At 36.5% G+C, this 16576-nt stretch overlaps 1 protein-coding gene across 1 annotated transcript in view; it reads right to left on the bottom strand.

The window, feature by feature from the left end:
- Positions 1-16576, bottom strand: part of cux1a (cut-like homeobox 1a) — a 106334-nt gene that overhangs the window by 62337 nt on the left and 27421 nt on the right. Inside the window, exons 4-6 of the mRNA XM_073829238.1 lie at positions 8764-8842; positions 3685-3822; positions 874-1036 (exon numbers count right to left, since the gene is read on the bottom strand). Of these exons, the coding sequence (XP_073685339.1) occupies positions 874-1036; positions 3685-3822; positions 8764-8842 (380 nt within the window). The remainder of the gene's footprint in view (positions 1-873; positions 1037-3684; positions 3823-8763; positions 8843-16576) is intronic.

The following is a 16576-nucleotide window of genomic DNA, read 5'->3' as shown; positions in this document are numbered from 1 at the left end:
ATGCTAAACACATCTATGTTGCTTAAAGGAGAAGTTCACTTCCAGAACAAAAATTTACAGATAATTTCCTTACCCCGTTGTCATCCAAGATTTTCATGTCTTTCTTTCTTCAGTCGTATAGAAATTATGTTTTTGAAGAAAAAAAATTCAGGATTTCTCTTCATATAGTGGACTTCTATGGTGCCTGTGAGTTTGAACTTCCAAAATGCAGTTTAAATGCAGCTTTAAAGGGCTCTAAACAACCCCAGGTAAGGAAGAAGTGTCTTATCTAGCGAAACGATCGATTACTTTCTAAAAATAAATTGACAAATTATATACTTTTTAACCTCAAATGCTTTGTCATGAACCGGAATATACAGAGTTCATACAGAGCTAGACAAGACGAGCATTTGAGGTTAAAAAGCATATAAATTGTCATTTCTTTTTAGAAAATAACCAATTGTTTCACTAGATAAGACCCTTCTTCCTCGGCAGGAATCGTTTAGAGACCTTTAAAGCTGTATTTAAACTGCATTTTGAAAGTTCAAACTCACGGGCACCATAGAAGTCCACTATATGGATAGAAATCCTGAAATGTTTTCCTCAAAAAACATAATTTCTTTACGGCTAAAGAAAAAAAACATCTTAGATGACAAGGAGGTGAGTAAATTAGCTGTATATTTTTGTTCTGGAAGTGAACTGAGAAAATGGCTTTTCTAGCTCTGTGTTTCTCTTCTTGTTACAATTTCTCTGATGTAATTTCAAACATACCTATAAAGCTGAAAATTGCTATCTTGAAAGGCAGCTTGCTAGTTTTTGAAACACAGCCTATGAATATATAACGCAAGCATGAAGATTAATGCCGTATTGGATTTGTGCAAGGGTCAGGCTAACCTCTCCTTGTCTGCATAGTTGTTAGGAAGGTTTTCCCCTTTGCTTTCCCTCTCTTCTCTTCCAGATCGGTCCTGGTTCTGATCAGGAGCTTCCTCTGTGTTCTTGGCCAGCAGAGAACGCTCATACTGCTCCAGCTTCTCTTTAAGTGCTTTAATAGTGACTTCTGCAGGAGAGAAACAGAAAGAAGCATGAAGAGGACAGACAATGAAGACCTACGGGTGTGTGAGGACTTAGTTTTTTCTACACTGTGGAGTCCAACTGTCCCACATGGAGAGTAAACCCTAAAACCAGCCAAGAGGAAAACCACTTAATAAACATACTAAATTATATCTTTAAAGAACAATTCACCCAAAAACGAAAAATCTGTCATCATTTACTCACCCTCAAGTCATTCCAAAACCATACAGCTTTCTTTCTTCCATGGAATACAAAAGAAGACTGTCGCAATTACAATGAATGGGGACTGAAGCTTCAAAAGGACTGTAAAAGTATCATAAAAGTAGTTCATATGACTATATTCCAATTCTTTTCAAGCCATGTGACAGCTCCGTGTGAAAACAAACCAAAATGTAAGTCATTTTTCACTGAAAATCAGACTCAATGATCCAGTCACAGCAGTTCTCAAGGTAACAGCCCACTTGAGGGACGGTTATCAGTGAATAATGTCTTAAATTTCAGTGTTTTTTTCATCCAAAGCTATTGTATCGCTTAGGGATGTGCCCAAATAGTAAATCCATATTTGGAAAGGCACGGAAAATGAATAATGTGTTCTATGGAGCCACTAAAGGGACATAGTTAGCCGCTTGCTAGCGGTAGCCTGTTACATTACAGTACATACAGTTGAAGTCAAAAGTTTACATACACCTTGCAGAATCTGCAAAATGTGAATTATTTTACCAAAAGGGATCATACAAAACGCATATTTTTTATTTAGTACTGTATTTATTTTTGTGTATTTGAACCCTTTCCAACAATTACTGTATGATTTTGAGATCCATCTTTTCACACTGCAACTATTATAGAAGGTTCAAATGCTCAATGATGCTTCAGAAGGAAAAACAACGCATTAAAACTTCTTGAATTAGAAAATCAAGATAAATATAGCTTATTTTGTCTTCTGGACTTATTTTGTCTTCTGAAGGGCAGTACTAAATGAAAAAATAGAATATTTAGGCAAAATAAGAAAAATGTACACATCTTCATTCTGTTCAAAAGTATTCACCCCCTGGCTCTTAATGCATCGTTTTTCCTTCTGAAGCATCAGTGAGTGTTTGAACCTGTAATAGTTGCATACGAGTCCCTCAGTTGTCCTCAGTGTAAAAAGATGAATCTCAAGTCATATGAATCACTTTTAATCATACATTATTGGTGCTTTTGCATCTTTTTTGAAGCTTGAAAACTCAAGTCACAAATCATTGTAATGGCATGGAAAAGAACATCCAGTGCATTCTGCAAAATAGCTTGCTTCCTATTCTACAGTAGGCAGTCATTTGGGATTGAAACGGTTCCAAATGAGTAAACTGAATTTGCATTTAATGGTAAAATGTTAATTTCTGACATTTATGATTATTTGGAGGGTAAAAGGATAGAAAATTGCATTAGCTCAGTATAAAAACAACTGAACTCAAGGGAAAGTCCCATTCATGACAGAAAAATGTGTGTTTACATGCCTACACACACACATCCACACAAAATATCCCTGATAGAGAGCTTTTTCCTCCTCTCTCCGTCTCCTGCACAGCCATCTGCGGTGATTTAAACTCCAGCACTTCAGCGCTGACACATAATCAATGAGCAGCAGTCCCACAAGAGCCCTTTTAGACCCTTAAATGCTAAACTGGACTTTAAACACTGGGAGACTGGAGGATCACTGACCTGAGAAAGATCAGCGTGTAGAATAGGAAGGATTACCTAGCGGACCGCTCAGACGGAAACACACCTGTGTGTGTACACGTACACGTGTGTCTGCGACAGAGAGGTCGCATGTGGCGGTACCCACGGCTCGTGCGGGACAAATAAAATATTGCCGTTATTGAACTGCATCGATTAGGGGGATTCCACAGACGACGAGGGAGCGATCCTTCCCTCTTGTTTACGTTAAAAAAAGAAAAACCAGGAAACATGTCTGGCTGAAGCAGCAGCGGAACAGAAATAGAGCTCAGATGACTACAGCTCATTTGAACAAAAATAGGGCCCTGTCTATGTGGGTACACTTATGCGGCCTGCCAACATGACATATGAATAACTCATTTAATTTGCTAGGTACAGATAAATCCTGCTTTACAAAATAAAAATGCTTATGAACAGCATTTAACTTCCATTATGCAACATCATTTTGAGTGCAACAAAATATTCGGCAGGAAGTAATGTAAGGATTTAATAAAACTTTGGATTTTGCTCTGACTAAATGGTTAATACTAGTGCTGTCAAAATTTGTGCATTCATTAAAAAAAAAAAATTGATAAAATCGCCTTTAAAGTTGGCCAAATGAAGTTATTTGCAATGCATATTACTTATTAAAAATTAAGTTTTAAAATATTTACAGTAGAAAATGTACAAAATATCTTCATGGAACATGATCTTTACTTAATACCCTAATGATTTTTGGCATAAAAGAAAAATCGATCATTTTCACCCATACAATGTCTTTTTGGCTATTGCTACAAATATACCCGTGCTACTTAAGACTGGTTTTGTGGTCCAGAGTCACATATTTTTCATAAGCTATGGAATTTCTACATGTTTCATTTAATGGAAAATGTGTTTTGTTTTCCCTTCGTTTCAAAACAGCATTGAGAAGCTGGTGTTTACCTTGGTTTTTAACCTCTGCGATTTCGCGTTCGTACTCTTGTAGTGTATCTTTGAGCCTCTGGTTTTCTGTCTCCAAGTCGTGCATCTTCCGAGCAGTCACCTGGAGTTGCTGAGCTGCCTCCAGAGCCGAGACAGGATCTGAAACACACATCCGCAAACACACACACACAGGTCAGAATATCGGGTGTACTGCGTTCAGGGCAGGTGAAAGGTTCGATTCAGTGAGTGAGAGCTCAGTGTATGGAGATCAGTGTGGGCCAGTCTCTGTGCAGTGTGCAGCTCGACTAAACGCCTAAAAGTGTTTTTGCATTTTTGCGGATTGCCAACCGCAGCTAAAAATGTTAACTAGAAAAACAAACCAAGCCAAAACACGCCAATAAATCCACTCTATGCTCCAGCGCCTCGGTTTGAGTTCTGCTCCGTTTAATCAAGCTAACAAAGAACCAAAAAGAACCATCACTGATTTTATACAGAGACCACACAAGTACCATGTTTTCTGGACAGGTACCACAGTTAATCGCTAATAGCATGGCACTAACAATAGTAATCAAAAACACTGATGAACTAAAATTAAATGCACATTAATTTTACATAATATTTCATTTTTAATATTTGAATTTTTTTGCACCCTGAGATTCCATATTTTCAAATAGTTGTATCTCAGCCAATTATTGGCCTATCCTAACAAACCATACCTCAATGAAAGACTTATTTATTAAAACAATTTACCCTTATGACTGGTTTTGTGGTCCAAATTAAATTTAAAAATGAAAAAATATTTATTCATTTATTTAAACATAAATATGTCAATATTAAAAATAGAACAAACATAATATATTTCTTATCAAATCAATAATACAAAAAATAAAATCAGGTTGACAAATCAGTTGATTCATTCAAATGCCGGCTACAACCACCAGCTGCAGAAATTTCAGATTAGCAGGTTGTAAAAGAAGTTCTACTAATTCATATTTGGCAGGGTGTTAATTTGTTGCTTTCATAAACGGAAGGCGATGTTAAGTGAAAGGGGGGTCGAACGCAGCGGTGGTGTGGGACCAAGGCCAGCCCTCCGCACTGAAGGACTAAGACATTCTGACACACACACACGAATGCTTTTTCATCACTGTCTGTCCCCCTCAAATACTAATTGCTATATGACTAATTATGGCCCTGTTCCCGTTGATTTTCCTTAATGAGACAGCCAAGTTAATTATGTAATCAAACTATTTTATTAGCCCCTGCGGAACACGAGAGCGAAAGAGAGAGAGTGCGAGTGTAAAATCGGAGAACGAAAAGCTCACAGATAGGAGTGTAAAATAAAACATGTCATTCCTGTACACGTTTTAAGTCGAGATCGCAGTTTTCGGCGCACATCCCTCCCCCTCACTGTACTCTCATCTGAAGGTACAGGAAACGCTGATGGGGTGTGTTATGTGTGATGTGCATGTGTGGTGCGTGAGAGTGTGTCATATCTAAAAACTGCAAGAGGAAGTCTGAATGATATGCTGTCATAGTGTGTTCCCTTTTGTAGCCGTGGCAACTGCCATTTCAGCTCAACTCGGCTCGACGGGAGGCAACGCGTGTCGCTCAATTCGGAACGTGACTGTCATGTGACTGAAATGACCAGCCAATTCAAATCTGATTTACACAGGCACATCAATTTGGATGCGTGTCATTTGATGTTCAACACAACAGGTTAGGTCGCCGTCTGAAGCTAAACTGAAGTCAAGTGATGGGCGGCCTAACTGAAAGAAACTAGGAAAAGGACAAGTGATAGCATTAGGATTATGGCGGTTTCATGGTTTTTCTCTGACTGGGCCTTTAAATGAAACAGAAAATCATGAAACAGTTGCAGAGCCACTGCCTTTTAATCACGATCCAAACAGAGAGGCTACATGTAGGCATTTGATACAAATTAGATTGTATAATTTAAAAATTTAAAGCCAAAACAGACTAACCTGACCTTAGCTTTATGAAATTATGTCCCATAAATCATATCTGCAGGAAATAAAAGCAGCAGACGAACTGAATAAGACGCAAATTCAATCTCTGACAGCAGATGGCGCTTACAGAACAGCAGCGATATAGCAATTCCTTGGTTACAGCTGTAAACAAAGCAACGCTGGTCTTTTAAAGTCCCCATGAAATCAAAATGGAAGTTTTTGGGCTTTTAGTATGAATATGTTAATATGAATATACTCAAGATATAAGCATTCAAAACGTACAGTCTCTAACTTACGCCAGTATGGATCCACAATTTTGATGACATCACCCTACACTTCAGCTTCCCCTCAAACTTTCTCTCAAACTTTCTTTGAATTCTACACAGAATGCTATATTTTATTGCAATATGGATGGGATTGTGGCTGCCATCTGCTGTCAAACGCAGCTTTCTCAAGCTCAACAGCTCTGGCCCAAGCTAATATAAACAAAACGCTATTAGCCATTTAAAAAAGTGGGCGTGGCTGCTTGATATGTCCTGCCCTCTCTTCCTGTTTCAGTTGAAATTACGTCAACAAATAGAATAACGCTGCGTGTTTCAAAGCACTTCAGTTGGCCTTTAAATACTACATTAATAGGCATTATATGGTGGTAAGATAAAAAGAAAATACCTTCTAAACTTTCCTAAAGACAGTGAGTTCCCCTCAGAAACATTCACATAAGCCCCCACCCCCAATTCAGTGTTTAGGATTTTCTTTTTGTTAATGCCGTTTAATCAGAATTGTGTGTAGTTAAAAGGGATCTTTTCACAATCCACGTCAAGTCTATTTTGCTTAACTACTTAAATTTAAAAAGTTATACTGTATGCGTAGTTCAAACCAGTTTACCGTTTGACCCGCTATATCAGCCAGCACTAACAAGTATGAACATTTAAATGCTTTAAAATCTACTCTAGTACAGATACAGCATCAATGAGACACATTTAGTCTCTAAAAGTTGATAAAAAATAATGAAAAACATTCAAATACTCCTATAGTTGAACTCTAAGTTGAAAGCAACAACTGCGTTTAAATGCCAGAGTGAATCCTCTAAGTTACTGTTACAGTGTGAACAGAATATTGGAGTCACTCCTGAAGTCACAATGGCTGAATTAGTGACTATTACAGCAATGTTTAGACATCTTGTGGGTGTAAACAAAAAAAAAACTGATATATTTTCTCACAGTTATACAGATACAGTACAGTCTTTTTTTCAGGAGTGAAATCAGTTGTCACTCCCATAAATAAACAGTGTGAACAGAACCTAATTTATATTTATATTCATATATAACGCATTACTTGTGAGTTACTGTACATAAATGTAATCAGATTACTTTTTCTATATACAGTCAAACCAAAAATTATTCAGACACTAGACAAATTGTTTTATATTTTCATTTATGTATAGTTCATTTATGTAAGTGAGAATAAAAAAATAAAGTAACTGTGACATATTATACCCAAAAGTTTGATTTGACACTTTTACCTGACCATGTTTTGTTACATACCTTTCTTTCAAAGTTATCTGACATTATTAAGATGAATTTGTTCTGACACAGTTTAGCTCTGAGTTCTTGTCATATTTTATTAGCATTTTCTAAACTATAGCTAATAAACTGTGATAATGTGAAACATTTTGAAGGTGTCTGAATAAATTTTGTTTTGACTGTAATTCATTTGTGATTATCAAGATGAATTTGTTTTGACACAGTTTAACTCTGAGGTCTTGTCATATTTTATTATCATTTTCTAAACTATAGCGAATAAGCTGTGATCATGTGAAAAATGTTAAAGGTGTCTGAATAAATTTTGACCGTATATCAAACATTTTTTGACTTTTTAAATTACTGGGGCTAGTGAAAATTACTACTAGACTGACTGAAAAGAAGAAGAAAAAAACACTTTATTGTTGAGTCCTGTCTCGTTTTCTTTACATAGACTTTAAATGCGTCTCATCCCATCAGATTTCAGAAACTCAACAATATTAACAATTAACAGTATATCAGTTGCGTAAAGAAGTTAAATGTTGGCATTAAGATGCCTGAAACACTTCCGAACATTCCCGCTAACACACACCACAACACTCACACACATGCAGGCCTACACAGTGTACCAGTGTAACTATCACAAGATAATTTGTCAAGCTGTGATCACATTCGCAGACACGTAGACAGGACTGGACAAGCTCCAGATTTCACAGATAGAAACAGACATTCCCAGACTAGACCTCCCACTCCAACATCCTGCAACACACACATACAGCTCCCTCTCAAATACACAATACACAAACATAAAAAGGTAATCAAACGCACTTGCGCACACCTCCAAACACACAGACACGCCGATGAGTTGGCCCGGGATCTCCAGACCGCAGCATTGTGGTAATTTAGGGATGTATTAAGTAGTTGAGCAGGCAGACAGTCCAACCTGCTCCAACAGGCCCAGGCGGCACTGTCTGTCTGTGCCTCCCTGTCGCTCAGCAGATGAGGGCGGAGCTACACAACTAGATTTATGTGTGTGTATGTGTGTGTGTGTATCTGCAGGGAGGTCTGAAGGTTTCCCAAGCTGAAGTTTAGTTCAGCCAGAAGTCGTCTCTCTCAACACACTCTACAGTCGCACTTGCTTAACAGGGGTTTGATACATTATCCACACTCCTTGTGGTGAACTTCGTTCAGTCTAAAGCACAACTCTATCGAGCGGCCGAGCTAAAGATGCTTCGAGATGTCACATGAACCTTTGCGGCACCATTAACTTATTATAGATCAGCGCATCAGAACATTACCATATAAAAACGGAGGATCCGGGGGCCATTATCTCACCGTTAGAAAGCCAATTCGGAAGATTAAAAGGTGTTTGTGGGGCAATGAATGCGGATTTTATTAGAATCCAAGTTCCTCCGTGTGTGGGGTTTGGAACGGAGTGGGTCTCCAAAGCCGTAGAAGTCATTAAGACGGCCCGTGTGCGTGCATGTGTGTGTGTTTTAGACACTAGAGACGGAGGTCTCATAAATATGACTGATGTGTTTACAGTATTCTCGCCTCAGTGAAACACTACAGCAGTGTGTGTGAGTGCATTTGTGTGTGTGCGAGCCGAGACATACCTGGGACATCGATTAATCTCTTGTACACGCTGAGGAAAGCAGCCTCTGATTCTTTACTTCTTTTACTCAAGGCGTCGATCTGAAACAATGAGGGGGAAAAAAAACACAATAACTGAATTGCGGGCGCTTGGAACCGCAGGCACGGTAATTGCATTAGCAACCAGGTTGAAATTTGCATACATTAGCAGCAATGACGAGTCCATTAAAGATGGCCATATGGAAAACAGCCTAGAAAGAGAGATTTCGAACTCACGCGCGCACATTACGCGCGTCGCTTACCACCTATTCGACCTAAATAAAACAGCTAAGTGTACATAACCGTGACCCTTTTCATTCACACGCGGTAAATCATTTATGTTTTGACGCGTGCGATATTTTTCCGAGTGCTGGGTCGAGGCATTTTGGGGGCATGCTTCAGGTGTATATACGCTCGGGCCGTTTCTGGTTCGCTTTATATAGAAGGTAATTATCAGGTATAAATCCAAATCCCTGTGAGCATGAGATGACAGAAACAGGTAATGAGGGACTCTGATAATGAGAAGAACTTTTGGCCTTAATATAGAGCGCCTCAGACGCGTACGTATGGGCAAATTACATACTGTATCTGGGTTACGGCTCCCACTGCAAGGAGAGGCCTTCATCATTTCCTGGAGATAGATGATTTTCAGAATGGTGGCCGCAGTCACCGAGGTGCCGCCCACTAACTTAATCTAACTGTCAATTTGCTGAAAGATGCACGATCACGGTGGTAACGGATGTCAATAGAAGGCATGCTGATTAAACATATTCTTAGTATATAACAAAAAATGTCCTACTTGAACTTCAATGATAACGTGCAAACTACCTTTTGATAGAAATTAATTACAGAAATAGTATAATTAATAATAATATAATTAATAATAATATACTGTAGTGCTTTTGTGCTACAGGCGTCCCAAATTCCTGTCACATCTACACTGTCCTATAACAATAAAGGCAATAAGTGGCAATATATATAAATATATAATATATATAGAGAGACAATTTGTAAATAATAAATTAATTTAATTTAAAAAATTTATAAAATCATTTAAATTAATAATTAATATATTTTAATTATTTAATACAAAATAAATATATAAAAAAATTAAATAGCGTAGAAAAAATGCATTAGACTATTACTGGTGCATTTTTACTGCAAGTATGCTTTTACTTCAACTATCATAGTGAAAAAATTAGCTCACTTTTGATAGAAATTAATTACAGAAATAATATAATTAATAATACTAAATTGTAGCGCCATTGTGCAACAGATGGCCCAAATTCGTGTCACATCTACACCGTCCTATAACAATAAAGGCAATAAATAGCAAAAAATAAATCTAAAAAAAAAGTAAATTAAAAAAATAAAATTAATATATATATATATATATATATATATATATATAAGAAAAATTTTAAATAACAATAATTAATTAATTTTATTTTTTTTATATAAAATCATTTAAATTAATAATTTATATATTTTAATTATTTAATAAAAAAATAAACATTAAAAAATTTAATGCATTAGACCAGGGGTTTTCAAACCTGTCCTGGAGCCTCCCCTGCCCTGCACATTTTGCTTGTCTCTCTCATCTAATACACCTGATTCAAATCATCAGCTCATTAGTAGAGACTGCAAGACCTGAATTGGGTGTGCCTAATAAGGGAGACATACAAAATGTGCAGGGCAGGGGAGGCTCCAGGACAGGTTTGAAAACCCCTGCATTAGACTATTACTGGTGCATTTTTACTACAAGTATGTTTTTACTTCAACTATCATAGTGAAAAAATTATTTCACTTTTGATAGAAATTAATTACAGAAATAATATAATTAATAATAATAAATTGTAGCGCCGTTGTGCCCACTTAGATTCCCGTCACATTTACACTGTCCTATAACAATAAAGGCAAAAAATGTCAAAAATAAAAATCTTAAACAAAAAAAACAAACAAAAAAAATCATTTAATTTTAAAATACAAAAAATGTACAAATAAAATTTTATAAAATCATTTAAATGAATCACTTACATATTTGAATTATTTAATTAAAAATAAATGTATTCAAAAATTTAATAGCAAAGAAAAATGCATTAGACATTCTTACTGATGCATTTTTACTACCAGTATGCTCAGGCAATATTACAGCATATATGAAAATATGAGCTTCTGTAAGCCTCTGTCTTCCAAGGTCTCACTGGGACAGTTGACCTTATTGACCTTTCAGTGGCAATGTATGACAGCTGGAACAAACAGTGAAAACCCAGCGCCATAACGCACAACTACAGAGAGAAAGGTAGTAATATAGGCTCTTCAGTTTACACAGCTCTAATAAAGACACTGATCTCTCTTAATCTGAACGCACACACACAGCTGTGGCGATTCTGGCCAGATTATGATACATCATCCAACTGCCTTCTGTTACGGTTTGACCAAAAACTACCCTCTCTTTTCAACATAAACATTATTTTGCTATTGATTTCGATACATGTGATCTTAACAGGTTGCTATAAAACAGTATACATAAAAACAGGTTGCAATGATTCATTTTAATTACACTGGACTATTTTTATCAGAGGTCTGATAGTGATAAGATGCATTACGGTAACCAAAAAATAGACAACATTCAGGTTTTATATTATTTGGTCTACATAAAGCACTACAATCAATCAAATGTAGGCATCACAATATCAAAATGCTATATTTGGGTATCAAAATATTATATTTGGGGCTTGTCGCAATGTATTCTGGGACTGCTAGCTCCAGCATGGGCTAAAACGAGGTATCTTATGAGGCAGCATAATTAGGTTGCCTATCTTTTGGGACAGCTTTTGAGTTGGAACCAATACTGCTTCTGTAGGCAGTTCACTAGTATTTCCACCCAACGTAACATTTCTCAAGTTGCTGAGAACTGCATTTATCAGTGTCTTAAAAATGTGACAACCAAAGGCAGGAGAAACCGTCTTGGATCGACACATCAGAGTGATTGTCTTCAGCAGGGTGTGGTGAACCACATATAGAAATTATAAAATGCCTTGGCAGCACTTTCCCACCGTGTGACTCTGATGATGACAGCATACTGATGACAGCGTGCTGTAGGAACCAGCATGCAGTCTGGCCCAACTGGGCCAAATCGAACAAACTGGGCCAAACCTGACAGGAAACAAGGACCCAAATCAGTACGGCCTGTATACAGTAATTTAGGAGCTGCTAAAAACTGAACCGAAACTTCACCTAGCTTAACCCGAGTTCTATATTCTAACAGCTGGAGCAAAGACCTGGAAAATTCCAGGACACAGAGATGGGTTTTTCAGAATTGCAGAACTCAAAATTTTAAATGGTTTCTTAGGATTCTAGCACTCAATGTTCAATTTGAAAAAAACAGAACATTTTTTCCAATTAATATAAGATATAATAATATAAAAAAAATAACATATAATAAATATATAATAAAAATAATAAACATTTAAACTATTATAATAAAAATACACTACCAGTCAAAAGTTTCTGAACAGTAAGATTTTTAATGTTTTTAAAAGAAGTCTCTTCTGCTCATCAAGCCTGTATTTATGTGATCCAAAGTACAGCAAAAACAGTAAAAAAATCTAATATTTTTTACTATTTTAAATAACTGTTTTCAATTTGAATATATTTTAAAATGTTATTTATTCCTGTGATCTTAAAGCTGAATTTTTAGCATCATTACTCCAGATCCTTCAGAAATCGTTCTAATATTCTTTCTGAAATTAATTTTCTGCATTTATCTGAAATAGAAATCTATTGTAACATTACAACAAACTGTATATTAAACATATAATATATAATAATTAAAAGGTTTCTTGAACAGCATATTAGAATGATTTCTGAAGGATCATCTTGTGACTGGAGTAATGATGCTAAAAAGGTAGCTTTAATCACAGGCAATAAATTACATACATAAAATATATTCAAATAGAAAACAGTTATTTTAAATAGTCAAAATATAAAAAAGTTACTGTTTTGCTGCACTTTGGATCAAACAAATGCAGGCTTGGTGAGCAGAAGAGACTTCTTTAAAAATATTAAAAATCTTACTGTCCAAAAGCTTTTGACTGGTAGTGTATTATCGTATATAAAAATAATAATACAAAAATATAAACTGTTATAATGAAAATATAAAAATAATGTATTTTTATGACTTTAAATCTCTTATACAATATCAAATATTAAACAATTATAATAAATTATAATAAAACATAAAATAACCAAATATCAATAAAAATGAACAATTTTAATTAAAAAAAGCACAAATACCATAAGCATGTTACTAGATACCAGTTAGTGCCCTAACTTTAGCACCATTAAAATACTAAAATAAAAATAAAGCTGAAACTAGAAAAGTCTAAAAGCCTAAACTAAAACCAACAATAGAAGGAAAACTAATGACAACTCATGCTGTGTTTATCGACATTTTGGTTGTTTTTACATGACATCACGATGGTCACCTAAGAGAGTCCATAAAATTCAGAGTTTCCAAGTTGTAATTAAAAGTTTGACGAAGATGCGAGCGGTTTTAACAAGATGGGAACTTGTAATTACGGTAATTCTGACGTTGATGTGAACGCAGCATCAGATCCTCAAGGCTTCTTCAAAATACTAGAGCTCAACGCCTTCAATAGTTCCTGTAAACGTCTCGTCTTTCTGAGGCTCACCAAAACGGCAGTACCCCACACCCAAAAACAATGTGGTCTGAATCAACAGTATTGCTTTTATCCATTAAGAAAATGTTGAACTCCTGTGCTGTTTACATGTTCACAAGTGTTGTGTGTTTGGTCTTCCAGCAGCGGAACATCAAATAAAAGCTGTAAATCTGCAGCCCTGAGACTGCCGGCCTTGATGGATGGAACAGGGCAGTTGCCACTGTAAATATCCAACATGTAACAGACTTTTCACTCCTATGGGAAAGAAATTAAACATTTTCAGATGTTTCTTGCCGGAAAACATCTGGATCGGTCCAGGCAGGGCCAAGTTCTGCAGCCCTCTTGCAGATGGAGCAATTAAACTTGCCTCTCTTTCTCTCTCTCTCACTCGGCACGGGTCCACGTCTACCCCTGAAATCCAGCAGGAACCAATGTCAATTTTTAAACTCTCAGAGCTCTGAACCAGACAGAGCACAGCCGGGAGGTTAAGAGACTATAAGGCTGCCTAGAAGCCGAGTGCGTGACTTTGCGGATACCGTCGCAGCTCAGCGTAGATTATCTGCTCTTCTTTTACTCTGCTACCAGCTCAATCTGGCATCATCGTGCTGCGGGACATACGCACAAAGTCATGCAAACAGCCTCACAGACATTATACCCTTCAAATATACAATCGTCTACATATAGGGGTTAGTTGTCAAGCATGAAAAGTTGTCACAAAGTTATCTTTTTGGAAAGTTTGATTCAGTAAAGATGCATTGCATTGATCAAAAGTAACATTCAGAAAAAGTATTAAGCAACAAAACGTTTTAATAGTGAATAAGAAATGCTTCTCAAGCAGCAAATCAGCATATTAGAATGATTTCTGAAAAATCATGTGACACTAAAGGCTGTAGTAATGATGCTGAAAATTCAGCTTTGCTATTACAGGAATTAATTACATTTTAAAATATATTCAAACAGAAAACACTTATTTTAAATTTTAATAATATTTCACACTATGTAATGCATTATTGATCAAATGCAGCCTTTTAAGCATTTTTCAAAAACATTTAAAAAAAAAAAAAAGCTTTAGAACTTTTTTTTTTTTTAGACTTGAGGCTTGTCTCTATACAGAAACAACCTAATATGAGAAACATTAAGTAAAAAGTGTGACAACTAGCCCCAGTTTCCGCTACGTTTTACACCAAACATACATGTACACACACAAACCCAGCCAGTTCTGCCCCTTTGAACCTTTGAATCTGGTGGCATCAAAAGCATGCCAGTTTAAACAGCATTATTCCCTTACGGTCCAGCCGGAACAGACGTTGAAAAGGGTGGGGGAAACGTTTATAAATAGCTCTTGTTTCTGTGGGGGAGCACAGACTTGGCACCGCTGATAGCAGAGGCAGAAAACTCCATCAGTTCTACTGACCTGCATCGCCCTCCAAACAGACGACCAGCCTTACAACAAATTTGACCCTCGAGTTTCTTTTACTTCTGTTTTTGTTCCATTTTGCCTCCTTTGGTGGCAGGAAATTATTAAGGAGGGAACGGACTGATGCACGTTTCAGATTCAAACCTACATCAGCCACATGAGCACCAAGGCTAAACGAGAAGGCTGGGTGATTACCTGCATAAACAGATTCACAACCTACATACATACACTAACTTTGTTTGCCTGCACATATAGACAGTTTAATGATCTCAGATTCATCCGCCATTGGAGCCAAACTCATTTATCTGAGTTGCCACTAACCTCGTCTCTCCTCAGCACTTGGCCATGTTGAGCCTCTGCAGACTCCGGCCCGCTAAAATTAGTGCACAATTACGTCAAATCAATACTGACTTCCAAATTTGTAGAACTTCCACGGCACTCCGTAAACGGCTGCCAGAGTGATTAGCTCTCTTCACAGAGATCTTTGCTGGCGGGTCAACTTACTCTCCCGCTCTCTCCGTCTCGCGCTCTTTCTTTCAGATTGTTGAATTTTCCACTTTGTAATGACGATTATTTATTATCAAAATGGAGCTTGAGATAAGGAGCTAAATGCTGGCTTTTTTCTTGCACTTAAAAAAGGCACCATAACACTGCACCGCATATGCGCTCTTAGAGGCTAAATAGTTTGAGTAGTTTTCACATAACATGCAGAATCGGGTATAAGTGGTCTCAAATAAAAAAAAATTGTTCATGTCTGATTTTGAATAGGGCACCAAGTGAGCCTGGACCACAAAACAAAAAACGAAACAAAAACAAGCAATAATGTAGAGCAATTTTTTGTCTCATCTCGAATAGGGCACCAAGTAAGCCTGGACCACAAAACAAACAACAAAACAAAAACAAGCAATACTGTAGAGCACTTTTTTGTTCATGTATTATCTCGAAAAGGGCACCAAGTGAGCTTGGACCACAAAACAAAGCAAAAAACATGCAATATTATAGCACTTTTTTGTTTGTGTTTTATCTCGAATAGGGTACCAAGTGAGCTTGGACCACAAAACAAAGCAAACAAAACTAAACAAAAATAAGCAATTCTATAGCACTTTTTTTGTTCATGTCTTATCTCGAATAAGGCACCAAGTGAGCCAGGACCACAAAACAAAACTAAACAAAAAACAAGCACTACTATAGTACTTTTTTGTTTGTGTTTTATCTCGAATAGCTCACCAAGTGAGCTTGGACCACAAAACAAAACAAACAAAACTAAACAAAAAACTGAACTAAACTAAAATAAGCAATACTATAGCACTTTTTTGTTAGTGTTTATCTCGAATAGGGCACTAAGTGAGCTTGGACTACAAAACAAAGCAAACAAAACTAAACAAAAATAAGCAATACTATAGTACTTTTTTGTTCATGTCTCATCTCGAATAGGGCACCAAGTAGCTAAGCCTGGACCACAAACCAAAACAAAACACAACAAAACAAAAATAATACTTTAGCACTTTTTTGTTCATGTCTTATCATTAATAGGGCACCAAGTGAGTCTGGATGACAAAACAAAACTAAACTAAACAAAAAAATATATATAAATAAACATTACTATAGCACTTTTTTGTTAATGTCTTATCCCAAATAGGGTATCCAGTGAGCCAGGACAAAACAAAACTAAAATAATAATAGTAATACTATAGC

Source organism: Garra rufa, chromosome 23 (genome assembly GCF_049309525.1).
Source record: "Garra rufa chromosome 23, GarRuf1.0, whole genome shotgun sequence".
Classification (NCBI taxonomy): domain Eukaryota; kingdom Metazoa; phylum Chordata; class Actinopteri; order Cypriniformes; family Cyprinidae; genus Garra; species Garra rufa.
The sequence above is the reverse complement of the archived record's forward strand: the minus strand, read 5'-3'. Positions and strand labels throughout refer to the sequence as shown.